This window comes from Pogoniulus pusillus, chromosome 29, assembly GCF_015220805.1.
Source record: "Pogoniulus pusillus isolate bPogPus1 chromosome 29, bPogPus1.pri, whole genome shotgun sequence".
Taxonomy (NCBI): Eukaryota; Metazoa; Chordata; class Aves; order Piciformes; family Lybiidae; genus Pogoniulus; species Pogoniulus pusillus.
In genome coordinates, this window is record NC_087292.1 from 2,206,016 (window position 1) to 2,219,510 (window position 13,495).

The following is a 13,495-nucleotide window of genomic DNA, read 5'->3' on the forward strand; positions in this document are numbered from 1 at the left end:
TTGAGCTCTCTCTGAGATTCCTCTCTGTCATTTACATACATCTTTAAGACGAACAAACCTTTCTGTCAACATCTGCCCTCCCTTTTGAGAGGTTTTGGGACTGGCTGTTGGAAGACAAAAGCCTTTGTCCCCTTTAGAGTGTCATCTGTATCGTCTTTGCCTGCCTTGAAGGTTTTTGTAGCCCTTAGAAATAAACCAGTCAAGAAATTCCCCCTCAATTAAACCTGCACAGAGCCACTAGAAAACTTATGGTTAGGGAAAAAACAACATCTGGCTGTGAAAGCCTTGGTAGAGACACTGGCAGGCAGGTGGAGTGGACATGGAAGGTGTGGATTTAGCCCTGAGAGTGGAAATGGCTCCTGTGGTGACAGGCAATGGCAGCGGGACACAGGGAGAATCCTCACTGAGGGCAAAAGGAGCATGGAGGAGTTGGGCAGAGGAATGCTGTGGACTCAGACCAGGGGAAGTACAAAGAGCTGGAGTCTGGCAGATGAAGTCATCAATGCTGGGGATAGCTTCTGAGTTTACTCCCTCCTTGCTCTCCTGCCACATCTCTCCTGCGCTTTGACCAAGAAGAGGTTTCCTCCTCTGCCCCTTTGGTAAGTCAAGATCACAGCAAAGAGCTTCAAGAACAAGGCAAAGATGTCTTCTGGATTCCTGTTTGCTGCTGCCTTGAGCTTCATCCACACCTTCAGAGCCGTTTCTGAGCCTCTAAGGGCTGACACAGCATTCAGGTCTGTATTTCCCCCCCGTGGCTGCTGGCTGTGTGCAGCACATGGAGGCTGTCACCTCAGTCTGCGCTTGGGTAGGTGCTGGAGGTGTCCACAGTGGAACAGGCAAAGAAAGAGACTGATTGCTTGTGGTGGTGTCCTTCAAGATGTGCCTCTGGGATACACATCCCTTCTTTGCTGATCTTGCCTTTCTTCCTCCAAGCGTTGCTGCTTTTGGGCTGCACATGCACTGTGTCCTTGGCAGCAGGAGGAGAAGGACTGAGGCTCTATTCCTATGGCTGTGGCTGGGGAAGAAGAGTCTGAGTCTGCAAGTCCTGAGGCACAGACACAGGTTCAGCTGTCCATGTACATTAGCCAGCCTGGAGATGCTGGTTACTGGTGGAGTGGCTAAGTGCCCTGGAGCTGGATGGGCTGGTGTTCAGCAGGGGGTGGTCAAAAAACTGCCTTCTTGGTTTGGATCACTCTTTCTAGGGAGCAGAACCTGTGTAAATTCTCACCCTGCTCTTTGATGGCTGTGTGAAAAGGGATTTAACCCTGGAGGGTTCACAGCAGGATCTTTTGGCTGTGCAGGAGGCTGGTGCTGTGCTCTCCCAGGCTTTGGTCCTCCTCCAGGTGAACCACTCCTGGGTTACTGTAGCTGTTTGTGAGCTGTTCGTGAGGGCTTGGTGGTGCTGGTTAATTAACTGTGGTTAATAGGCCCGTTCAAGAAGAAGCAAACCTGACCTTCAGCCAAACCAGAAATGCCCAGACCCACAGGAACCTTCTTAAAAGCACAGCTCAGTTTAGTTCAGAGCACTCACCCAATGTCAGTCTCCATGGTTGCTCCCTGGAACACCCTACTGTGATAGTGCTGACCCCACGAGAAGAAAGCATCTACTCTGCACTGCTGAGACCCCACCTGGAGTACTGCAGCCAGTTCTGGAGCCACTGTTACAAGAGGGCTATGGAGGTGCTGGAAGGTGTCCAGAGAAGGGCCACGAGGATGCTCAGAGGGCTGGAGCTGCTCTGCTGTGAAGAGAGGCTGAAGGAGTTGGGGCTGTGCAGTCTGGAGAGGAGAAAGCTCTGAGCTGACCTTATTCTGGCCCTTCAATATTAGAAGGAGGCTACAAGAAAGCTGGGGAGGAACTTTTTAGGCTGTCAGGGAGTGACAGGACAGGGGGGAATGGAGCAAAGTTAGAAGGAAGTTCTTGGCAGAGTGACTGACATTGGAATGGGCTGCCCAGGGAGGTGGTGGAGTGGCTGTGGCTGGAGGTGTTGCAGCCAAGCCTGGCTGGGGCACTTAGTGCCATGGTGTGGTTGGTTGGGCAGGGCTGGGTGCTAGGCTGGGCTGTCTGAGCTTGGAGCTCTCTTCCAAGCTGCTTGATTCCATGATTCTATGATAAATGGGTAGATTCAGACTGGATGTTAGGAAGAAATTCTTCACCATGACGGTGATGAGAGCCTGGAATGGGTTGCCCAGGGAGGTGACGAAAGCCTCATCCCTGGAGGTGTTTAAGGTCAGGCTGGATGAGGCTCCTGGCAGCCTGCTGTAGTGTGAGGCTCCACACGGCAGGGGGGTTGGAAGTGGCTGACCCTTGTGGTCCCTTCCATCCCTGCCTGATTCTACCATTCTATGATCACCCATTCAATTTTGAAAGGGGCAAATCCAAGCTGGCAGCTTCAGAGCCCTCTCCTTTGATTGCAATACGCCTGCAGCAATTGGAAATACACACTTGAGAAGCTAATGAAAGACAGAAGCCTTATTGTGTTCCCAGCGGTGGCTTAGCACTTCGGGTTTAACATCAGGCACTGACAGATGGTCTGGAAAATGCGGCACTTGCACAGAGCACAGTAGTTACAGCAGGAATTCAAGTGTGGTTTGCAGGTTTTGAAGTTTGGCACACAGTCAGCAGCTGGGGTGGGCCTTGGCTTTGGAGGTGTCCTCAGCTGAGCATTTCTCTAGAAGGAGGGGGGGGGGGGGGAAGAAAAAGCCATGAAAATTCATCTCCAGGTGAAAAATGAGGCTGGGTCAGGAGGGAGGTGCGAGGGAAGTTGTGCTGGTTTGAGGGTGAGGGAGCTGGGATTGGTTAGCCTGGAGAGGAGGAGGCTCAGGGGGGGACCTTATTGCTGTCTACAACTACCTGAGGGGAGGTTGTGGCCAGGAGGAGGTTGCTCTCTTCTCTCAGGTGGCCAGCACCAGAACGAGAGGACACAGCCTCAAGCTGTGCCAGGGGAAATTTAGGCTGGAGGTGAGGAGAAAGTTCTTCCCTGAGAGAGTCATTGGGCACTGGAATGGGCTGCCCGGGGAGGTGGTGGAGTCGCCGTCCCTGGAGCTGTTCAAGGCAGGATTGGACGTGGCACTTGGTGCCATGGTCTGGCCTTGAGCTTTGTGGTAAAGGGTTGGACTTGATGATCTGTGAGGTCTCTTCCAACCTTGGTGATACTGTGATACTGTGATGCTGTGACGCTGTGATACTGTGATGCTGTGATACTGTGATACTGTGATGCTGTGATGCTGTGATACTGTGATGCTGTGATACTGTGATGCTGTGATACTGTGATGCTGTGATACTGTGACGCTGTGATACTGTGATGCTGTGATGCTGTGATACTGTGATGCTGTGATACTGTGATGCTGTGATACTGTGATGCTGTGATACTGTGACGCTGTGATACTGTGACGCTGTGATGCTGTGATACTGTGACGCTGTGATACTGTGATGCTGTGATACTGTGATGCTGTGATGCTGTGACGCTGTGATACTGTGATACTGTGATGCTGTGATACTGTGATGCTGTGATACTGTGATGCTGTGATACTGTGATACTGTGATGCTGTGATGCTGTGATACTGTGGTGCTGTGATACTGTGACGCTGTGATACTGTGATGCTGTGATACTGTGATGCTGTGATACTGTGATGCTGTGATACTGTGATACTGTGATGGTGTGATACTGTGATGCTGTGATACTGTGATGCTGTGATGCTGTGATGCTGTGATACTGTGACGCTGTGATACTGTGATACTGTGATGCTGTGATGCTGTGATGCTGTGATGCTGTGATGCTGTGATACTGTGATGCTGTGATACTGTGATGCTGTGATGCTGTGATACTGTGATACTGTGATGCTGTGATACTGTGATACTGTGATGCTGTGATACTGTGATGCTGTGATGCTGTGACGCTGTGATACTCTGATACTGTGATACTGTGATGCTGTGACGCTGTGATACTGTGGTGCTGTGATACTGTGACGCTGTGATGCTGTGATGCTGTGATACTGTGATACTGTGACACTGTGATGCTGTGATACTGTGATGCTGTGATACTCTGATACTCTGATACTGTGATACTCTGATACTGTGATGCTGTGATACTGTGATACTGTGATGCTGTGATACTGTGATACTCTGATACTGTGATACTCTGATACTGTGATGCTGTGATACTGTGATGCTGTGATGCTGTGATGCTGTGATACTGTGATGCTGTGACACTGTGATACTGTGATGCTGTGATACTGTGATGCTGTGATACTGTGACGCTGTGATACTCTGATACTGTGATGCTGTGAATTTAATGAGAGAGCTTAGGCTGTGTAAAGAAAACCATAGTGAGGGCTACATGACCCCCCCTGGCTTTGCTTAAGGATAGGAAAACAGGAACTCTGTCTAGGCCAGTCTCTGGCTCCTGCCATCTCTGACTCCATCTAATCCTTTTCCCTCTCACCTCTTGCCGACCTCTCGCATCTGTCCCTGCAAGTAAGGGGGATTCTGAGATAAGGGAGTGTTGGGAATGGTAGGACTTTTGGTGCTGTACAGCTGCTTGAACTTGGCATACTGGAACATAAGCCTGGGGTTCAGGATGCATCAAGGGGAGAAGTACTGAGTTAACAGAGGGCTGAAATGCCCTTAGAGGATGTTGCAGCAGACAAAACAACGTAAAGCAGGAACCTGTGGTTTCCTTAAGCCTCTGCTTATCTAGTTGCTAAGGTACCAGGTCTGTCTTGATGAGGTCTGTACTGAGGTCTGTCTTAATGACTAATTAGCATTTGGCATGACCTTTCTAGCTCATGTGTTAAGGTATACAACTGAGTGCTGAAGTACAATAAAGGGAACTTAGCTGGCATCAAGCTGTTCCCTGTCTCTTCAATCACTGCAGGGAGTGTGCTGCTTGGAGGCTAACTGGAATACTTTAATGAGAGAAATTAGATGATAGGCTGTGAAAAGGAAACCATGGGTGATGTCTGCTTCACTCATAGGCTTGCTGAGATACAAACATGGATAAGGCAGTGTCTGCCTGGGGGAGTTCGGTGTCTGTGTTTTCTCCCTGGGCTTCTGCTGCTCTGCTTGGATCTGTGTAACTCAACTAATCCTTCTGCTTCTAACCCCCCCCCAGTGAACCTCCAAACTCACCTTGCACATAAGGCAGACTCTGGGATAAGGTAGAGGGGTGGGAAGGAGGTGGAAGGGTGGTTGGGGAGCCCCTGCTGTGGGCTGTGGTTTCTGGGAGGGCTGTTGTGTCTCTGTATCACCTTTACCTCGTCTCTGTCTGTCTGTAGCTGTAAATATTGGCACTGAGGGAAGGGACAGGAGTCACAAACCACTCCAATGCAGCAATGTTTTCTGAGCAGCCACCTACCTTGGAAGACTTCCTGTTCTCTGCCTCTTTCCTGCTGACCTTCTGGGATCTTTTAGTTAAATCTTCAAAGAGAAGAGCACAACATCAAATTAAATCCATTTCACTCCCAGCCCTTGGCAAAAGTCCCTCCCCAGCCCTCCTCTAGCCCACTTCAGTTACTGGAAGGGAGCTTTAAGGTCTCCCTGGAGCATTCTTTTCTCCAGGCTGAACAGCTCCAACTCTTGTAGCCTGTGCCCACAGGGGAGGTTCTCAGGATCTCAGGATGTCAGGAGTTGGAAGAGACCTTCACAGATCTTCAAGTCCAGCCCCTGTCAGAGCAGCAACAGAGAATCCAGCACAGGGCACACAGGAACACATCCAGACAGGGCTGGAAAGGCTCCAGAGAAGGAGACTCCACAACCTCTCTGGGCAGCCTGTGCCAGGGCTCTGGGATCCTTCCAGCCAAGAAGTTCTCCCTCATGCTGAGGTGGAACCTCCTGTGCTGCAGTTTATACCTATTGCCCCTTGTCCTATGCCAGGGCACAGGTGAGCAGAGGCTGCTCCCTCCCTCTTGTCCCTCAGCCCTCAGATGTTTATAGCATTGATTAGATCCTCTCTATGTCTTTTCTTCAACAGACCAAATAGCCCCAGGGCTCTCAGCACTGCTCCAGCCCCTGCAGCATCCTTGCAGCCCTCCCTTGGGCTCTCTCCAGCAGATCCCTGTCCCTCCTGAACTGGGGAGCCCAGAACTGGATGCACTATTCCAGGTGGGGCCTCAGCAGGGCAGAACAGAGGGGCAGGAGAACCTCCCTAGCCCTGCTGGCCACACTCTTCTGAATGCTCTCCAGGACCCCACTGCCTTTCTTGCCCCCCAGGGCTTTTTGTTGCCCAGGCAGAACTTGTTGCCCACCAGCACTCCCACAGGGCTGCTCTCCAGCAGATCACCCCCCAGCCTGTGCTGCTGCAGTCGATTCTTCCTTCCCAGGGGCAAGTGGTCACCTTTGCTGATGTCATTGAACTGAGATGCAGATGCTGGGGGTGTGTGTGAGTGCTTTAATCAACCCAGGGAACTTGATGAAGAAGAAAATGCTGCAGAGTGGTCAGACCAGAGGGAAAGAGAGATGTGTGGTTTCAGACAGAAGAGTTCTGTCATTGTCTCTTCCACAGCTCCTCTGGGTTCAGTAAAACACTCATTTCCCCCCAGCTGCTCTCACATTCCTCATGCCCTCCCCACTGCGTTTTCAGCAGCTGCCCAACCAGGCAGCTCCTTACCAGCCTCCTCTGTGGGAAAATGTAAGCACAGGCTTGTGAGCTGCTGCTGCTGCCTGCTAACTCCTGCACAGGCTCCTGAGATGCTGCTGCTGCCTGCTAACTCCTGCACAGCCTCCTGAGATGCTGCTGCTGCCTGCTGACTCCTGCACAGGCTTGTGAGCTGCTGCTGCTGCCTGCTAACTCCTGCACAGGCTCCTGAGATGCTGCTGCTGCCTGCTAACTCCTGCACAGCCTCCTGAGCTGCTGCTGCTGCCTGCTAACTCCTGCACAGCCTCCTGAGCTGCTGCTGCTGCCTGCTAACTCCTGCACAGGCTTGTGAGCTGCTGCTGCTGCCTGCTAACTCCTACACAGGCTTGTGAGCTGCTGCTGCTGCCTGCTAACTCCTGCACAGGCTCCTGAGATGCTGCTGCTGCCTGCTAACTCCTGCACAAGCTCCTGAGATGCTGCTGCTGCCTGCTAACTCCTGCACAAGCTCCTGAGATGCTGCTGCTGCCTGCTAACTCCTGCACAGCCTCCTGAGCTGCTGCTGCTGCCTGCTAACTCCTGCACAGCCTCCTGAGCTGCTGCTGCTGCCTGCTAACTCCTGCACAGGCTTGTGAGCTGCTGCTGCTGCCTGCTAACTCCTACACAGGCTTGTGAGCTGCTGCTGCTGCCTGCTAACTCCTGCACAAGCTCCTGAGATGCTGCTGCTGCCTGCTAACTCCTGCACAAGCTCCTGAGATGCTGCTGCTGCCTGCTAACTCCTGCACAAGCTCCTGAGATGCTGCTGCTGCCTGCTGACTCCTGCACAGGCTCCTGAGATGCTGCTGCTGCCTGCTAACTCCTGCACAAGCTCCTGAGATGCTGCTGCTGCCTGCTGACTCCTGCACAGGCTCCTGAGATGCTGCTGCTGCCTGCTAACTCCTGCACAGGCTCCTGAGATGCTGCTGCCTACTAACTCCTGCACAGGTTCCTGAGATGCTGCTGCTGCCTGCTGACTCCTGCACAGCCTCCTGAGATGCTGCTGCTGCCTGCTAACTCCTGCACAGGCTCCTGAGAGGCTGCTGCTGCCTGCTAACTCCTGCACAGGTTCCTGAGATGCTGCTGCTGCCTGCTGACCCCTGCACAGGCTCCTGAGAGGCTGCTGCTGCCTGCTAACTCCTGCACAGGCTCCTGAGATGCTGCTGCCTGCTAACTCCTGGTGGCCCAACTATGATTGCAAGTACTACAAGCAGCATCTATTGATTAGCTGACTGCAGGTGTTGCTAGCTGGTGGGAGCCAATCCTCTGCTTACCTTTTAAGAGGCAATTTAATTCCAGCCTCAGATTGCACTGAATTTGAGCCAGGCAGATCATCTTTTGATGCCAGCAGCAGTGTGGCTGGTTGACAGGAGTGCAAACAGCTAATTGCAAATGAGTTTTATTGCTCAAGTGTGGCTAGAGCAGCAGTTAAACACTGAGCTGTGACACCAGAGAGTGCCTTCTTCTCTGCTCTGTGTGGCCAAGCCAAAGGAACAGGACTTGGTAGCAGAAGGTGTCACTGAGATAGGAGGGAAGCTCTCTCTGGAATGTTTAAACCAAGCTGACAGCAACTTCTGCCAGCTTATACAGCATCCTTGCAGCTAAACAAGGGAGGTTATCCTGCCCCTGTGCTCAGCACTGCTCAGGCCACCCCTGCAGTGCTGTGTCCAGTTCTGGGCTCCTCCATTGCAGAGAGATGTTGAGGTGCTGGAAGGTGTTTGGAGAAGGGCAGCAAGGCTGGGGAGGGGCCTGGAGCACAGCCCTATGAGGAGAGGCTGAGGGAGCTGGGGGGGTGCAGCCTGCAGCAGAGGAGGCTCAGGGCAGAGCTCATTGCTGCCTGCAGCTGCCTGCAGGGAGGCTGTAGCCAGCTGGGGTTGGGCTCTTCTCTCAAGCAGCCAGCAGCAGAAGAAGGGGACACAGCCTGAAGCTGTGCCAGGGGAGGTCTAGGCTGGCTGTTAGGAGGAAGTTGTTGTCAGAGAGAGTGGTTGGCACTGGAATGGGCTGCCCAGGGAGGTGGTGGAGTGGCTGTGCCTGGAGGTGTTCAAAAAAAAGCCTGGAACCTTCTCTTGCCTCAGGTTGAATAACCCCAGCTCTGCCAGCCTGTCTTTGTAGCAGAGGTGCTCTGATCAATATGGCATGGCACAGCCTGACTGCCATGGGTAAGGCATGGACACAGCTGGAGAAATCAGCTGAAGGGAAGGGATTTTATAGCTCTGCTTTCAGTTGGGATAAATAAATATAGGCAGAAGTGCAAGACTGCAGGCACCTAGGACCAGAGGGCCACCAAGTGTTATAGCCCAGGAGGCTGCAGGACAGCACAGGCTTTAATAAACCTGCAGTAAAACAACCCTAAGTTAACTGACAGGATCCCAGATCCCAGGATGTTAGAGGTTGGAAGGGACCTCTGGAGATCTGCCAGTCCAGCCCCTGCCAGAGCAGGAGCAGAGAATCCAGCACAGGGCACACAGAACACATCCAGACAGGGCTGGGAAGGCTCCAGAGAAGGAGACTCCACAACCTCTCTGGGCAGCCTGTGCCAGGGCTCTGGGACCCTTCCAGCCAAGAAGTTCTTCCTCATGTTGAGCTGCAACCTCCTGTGCTGCAGTTTCCATCCATTGCCTCTTGTTCTATGCCAGGGCACAGGTGAGCAGAGTTTGTCCTCTCTCTATTGCCCCCCAGCCCTCAGATGTTTATAAACACTGATCAGATCCCCTCTAAGTCTTCTCATCCCCAGACCAAACAGCCCCAGATCCCTCAGCCTCTCCTCTCAGGGCACTGCTCCAGCCCCTTCAGCATCTTCGTAGCCCTCCCTTGGACTCTCTTGTGTAGATTCCTGTCCCTCCTCAACTCAGCCCTCAGTGGTTTAGATGTCACTGGAAATGCTGCTGTGGGGCAACTGTTCCACCTCAATGTCCTGAGCAAGACTGCAGACAAAATACAGGAAAGAAGGTGAGGAACCAACCTGCTTTGAGCCTGTTGAGAGGAGAGAAAGGATCTAAATGTTATTTCTTTGAACTATTGCCACTGGGACACAGCTCTGAGGGATGCTCTGCAGCTCAGCAGCCCAAAGCACCTGGAAGTTTCTTGAAGGGAAAAAAAAAAGGCTCAAGTGACACTGAAAGGGTTGGGGCAGACACTAGGAAGAAAAGTTGTGTGAAGGAAAGAGTCAAGCAGTGTCCTACCAAGGGGCTTCCTTTATGCTACAGATGATCACCAGGCAGGGCCAGAGAGGTGGGGAAGGGACACATCTGGCCCTGCCTGGGATAAATGGGTGACCTCTGGCTCTCCCTTGCAGTGCTGTGTAATTCCCTTGCTTAAAGGTTGCTTGGCAGACAGGTTAAGTGTGGTTATGATAGTACAGAGCCACAGAATCCCAAACTGATTTGGGTTGGGAGGGACCTCCAAGTTCCACTTCAACACAAGGAAGAACTTCTTGGCTGGAAGGGTCCCGGAGCCCTGGCACAGGCTGCCCAGAGAGGCTGTGGAGTCTCCTCTGGAGCCTTTCCAAGCCTGTTTGGATGTGTTCTGTGTGACCTGCTCTAGCAGGATGGTTGGACCTGAAGATCTGCAGAGCTCTCTTCCAACACCTAACATCCTGTGATCCTGTGACCTTTCAAGGTCCAACCCCCTGCAGTCAGCAGGGACATCTGCAGCCAGAGCAGGTTGCTCAGAGCCCCAAGCACCCTGGCTTGGAATGGTTCCAGACATGGGGCTTCTGCCAACACCCTGGGCAGCCTGGGCCAGTGTCTTGCCATTGTCACTACCTCAGAGAACTGCCACAAAGGGAGAAGCTTAAACAAAAAAAAGAGCTCTGGTCACTGCTTCTGTTTGCCCCAGGCCTGGGCAGGAAGGTTCATGCCATCTGCATTGAAACCTTCTTCTCTTGGAAACCAAAAGACTTACAGCACTGTGGTGCTTGAAGTCAAACTGGTGGAGCAAACAGAAGCTGCCTGCTTTCAGAGTCATGGGATTAACCAGCTTGGAAAAGACTTCTAGGATCATCCAGTCCCACCTAGCACCTAACCCTTCTAATTAACTGTACCCCTGCACCAAGTGCCTCACCCAGCCTCTTTTAAATGCCTCCAGGGATGGGGACTCCACCACCTCCCTGGGCAGCCCATTCCAATGCCAGTCACTCTTGCTGTGAAGAACTTCTTCCTAACATCCAGCCTGAACCTGCCCTGGCACAGCTCCAGGCTGTGTCCCCTTCTTCTGGGGCTGGCTGCCTGGCAGCAGAGCCCAACCCCACCTGGCTACAGCCTCCCTGCAGGCAGCTGCAGGCAGCAATGAGCTCTGCCCTGAGACTCCTCTGCTGCAGGCTGCACCCCCCCAGCTCCCTCAGCCTCTCCTCACAGGGCTGTGCTCCAGGCCCCTCCCCAGCCTTGCTGCCCTTCTCCAAACACCTTCCAGCACCTCAACAGCTCTCTGCAATGGAGGAGCCCAGAACTGGACACCTGTATTGATTCTCCCCCCTCCCCCAAAATGTGGTTTCCCACATTGCCCTTCCCAGGTGCTGTGGCTGTGCTGTGCCTGCAGCCTGCCTTCTGCCGAGGCACTGGCATGGAGCAGCAGTGTGGCACCGCAGTGCCAACAGGTCCTGCCCAGCAGCCAGCTGTGTCTGCTGCCCGCCTGGCTCACCAGGCAGCCGCTGCCAGGCTTTACTGACCTACGATGGAGATGGGTGGGAGGTCTGAGAGATTCACTCTGCTGCCCTTTGCAGGGTTGCACTCTGTCTTCTCCTCGATCACCATGTGCGAGTGGGCAGCTCGGAGCAGGCTGCAGCACAGCAGCAGGCTTAGGAGGAGGTTCTTACTTTCCATCCTGGGGAGGGAAAATTCCATTGGCATGAAAACCAAAGCTGCTCAACACCTGTTTGTGGGGAAGAAGCAAGGACACAGCTCAGCAAGGGTTCTCTGCTGTGTTGTGCAGCATTAGCAAGCTACTTTTGACAAGTCTCTGGTTTCAGGGGACTCCTGAAGAGTGTGCAGAGGAGAAGATCATGGCCAGGAGCAATCCTCTCTCCCTACTCATCCTGAGTTAGCCCACATCTGGAGTGCTGTGTACAGTTATGGCATCTCCAGTTCAAGAGGGACAGGCAACTCCAGAAGAGAGTTTGATGGAGAGCTGTGAGGATGATGAAGGGGCTGGAACATCTGTCTGATGAGGAAAGGCTGAGAGCCCTGGGGCTGTTTAGTCTGGAGAAGAGAAGGCTGAGAGGGGACCTTATCCATGCCTACAAATAGCAGAAGGGTGGCTGCCAGGAGGATGGAGCCAGGCTCTTGGCAGTGATACCCAGTTGTAAACTCAATCTCAGGGAATTCCATCTCAACACAACAAAAAGCTTTTACTCTGAGGGTGCTGAAGCCCTGGAGCAGGCTGCCCGGAGGGGTTGTGGAGTCTCACTCTCTGGAGGTACTCAAGAGCCGCATGGATGCTCTCTTGTGAGACCTGGTACAGGAGATGCTGCTCTGGCAGGGGGGTTGGACTGGATCAGCTTTGGAGGATGTGTTCCTGTGTGACCTGGAGGTGTTGAAGCCAAGCCTGGCTGGGGCACTTAGTGCCATGGTCTGGTTGACTGGCTAGGGCTGGGTTGGAGTGGATGAGCTTGGAGCTCTCTTCCAACCTGCTTGATTCTGTGGTTCTAACTCAGCCCCTACCCTTCTGACTGCCTTAGAATCTTAGGCTCATAGAATGGGTCGGGTTGGAAAGGACCTTTCAGAGTCATCCAGTCCAACCTCCCTGCAGCCAGCAGGGACCTCTGCAACTAGAGCAGGTGGCTCAGAGCCTCAATCAACCTGAGGTGGAATGGTTCCAGGCATGGGACATCTCCCAGCCCCCTGGGGAACCTGGGCCAAGTGTTTCAACAGATTCAGTGGATGAAATCCCTTCCCTCTGTCTAGCCTAAATCTCTTTCTATCAGTTTCAAACCATCACCCCTCATCCTGTGCCAACAGGCCCTGCTAAAAACTCTTCTCATCTTTCTTCTTAGTCCCTTTTAGTCCCAAAAAGCTGCTCCCTGGAGCCTTCTCCAGGCTGGCCAACCCCAACTCTCTCCGTCTGTCTTCACAGAAATGTTCCAACCCTCTGAAGATTTTCTTGGTCCTAAGAGAGATGTTCTGCCTTCTGTTTCATTTTTAGTGATCCCCTGTGCCCTGCTGCTTTTGACACAGAGCTTTCCTCAGACAAATTGCTCTTCCCTTTCAGGGATTTAGTTCTTTTCCCTCTTCCCTTGTTGCCCTACTTTGTCCTCATCACCACAGAATCACAGAAACAGGCAGGTTGGCAAAGCCCCTCAGAATCTCCAAGCCCAACCACTGACCCTGCTCTACAAGGCTCACCCTAAACCATAGCCCCAAGCACCACATCCAAACGATTCTTAAACACTTCCAGGGTTGGTGACTCCACCACCTCCCTGGGCAGCACATTCCAATGCCTGAATACTTCCAGATGGATAATCCTGAGGAATGAAGCAGTGAAACTGGTTGAGATGCAACAGTGCAGAGGCTGAGTTCAAACACTTCACAGTATCACAGTATCACCAAGGCTGGAAGAGACCTCACAGAGCATCAAGTCCAACCCTTTAGCACAGAGCTCAAGGCCAGACCATGGCACCAAGTGCCACGTCCAGTCCTGCCTTGAACAGCTCCAGGGACGGCGACTCCACCACCTCCCCGGGCAGCCCATTCCAGTGTCCAATGACTCTCTCAGGGAAGAACTTTCTCCTCACCTCCAGCCTAAATCTCCCCTGGCACAGCCTGAGGCTGTGTCCTCTTGTTCTGGTGCTGGCCACCTGAGAGAAGAGAGCAACCTCCTCCTGGCCACAACCTCCCCTCAGGTAGTTGCAGACAGCAATAAGGTCTCCCCTGAGCCTCCTCTTCTCCAGGCTAACC

General features: G+C 53.0%; 1 protein-coding gene across 1 annotated transcript; it reads right to left on the minus strand.

The window, feature by feature from the left end:
• Positions 1-2,492: 2,492 nt before the first annotated feature.
• ASIP (agouti signaling protein) lies at positions 2,493-11,452 on the minus strand. The gene is made up of 3 exons (XM_064167577.1): positions 11,272-11,452; positions 5,355-5,416; positions 2,493-2,669 (listed from the first exon to the last, which is right to left on the minus strand). Exons 1-3 carry the CDS (start codon positions 11,450-11,452, stop codon positions 2,493-2,495), a joined length of 420 nt encoding a protein of 139 aa, XP_064023647.1.
• Positions 11,453-13,495: the final 2,043 nt, after the last annotated feature.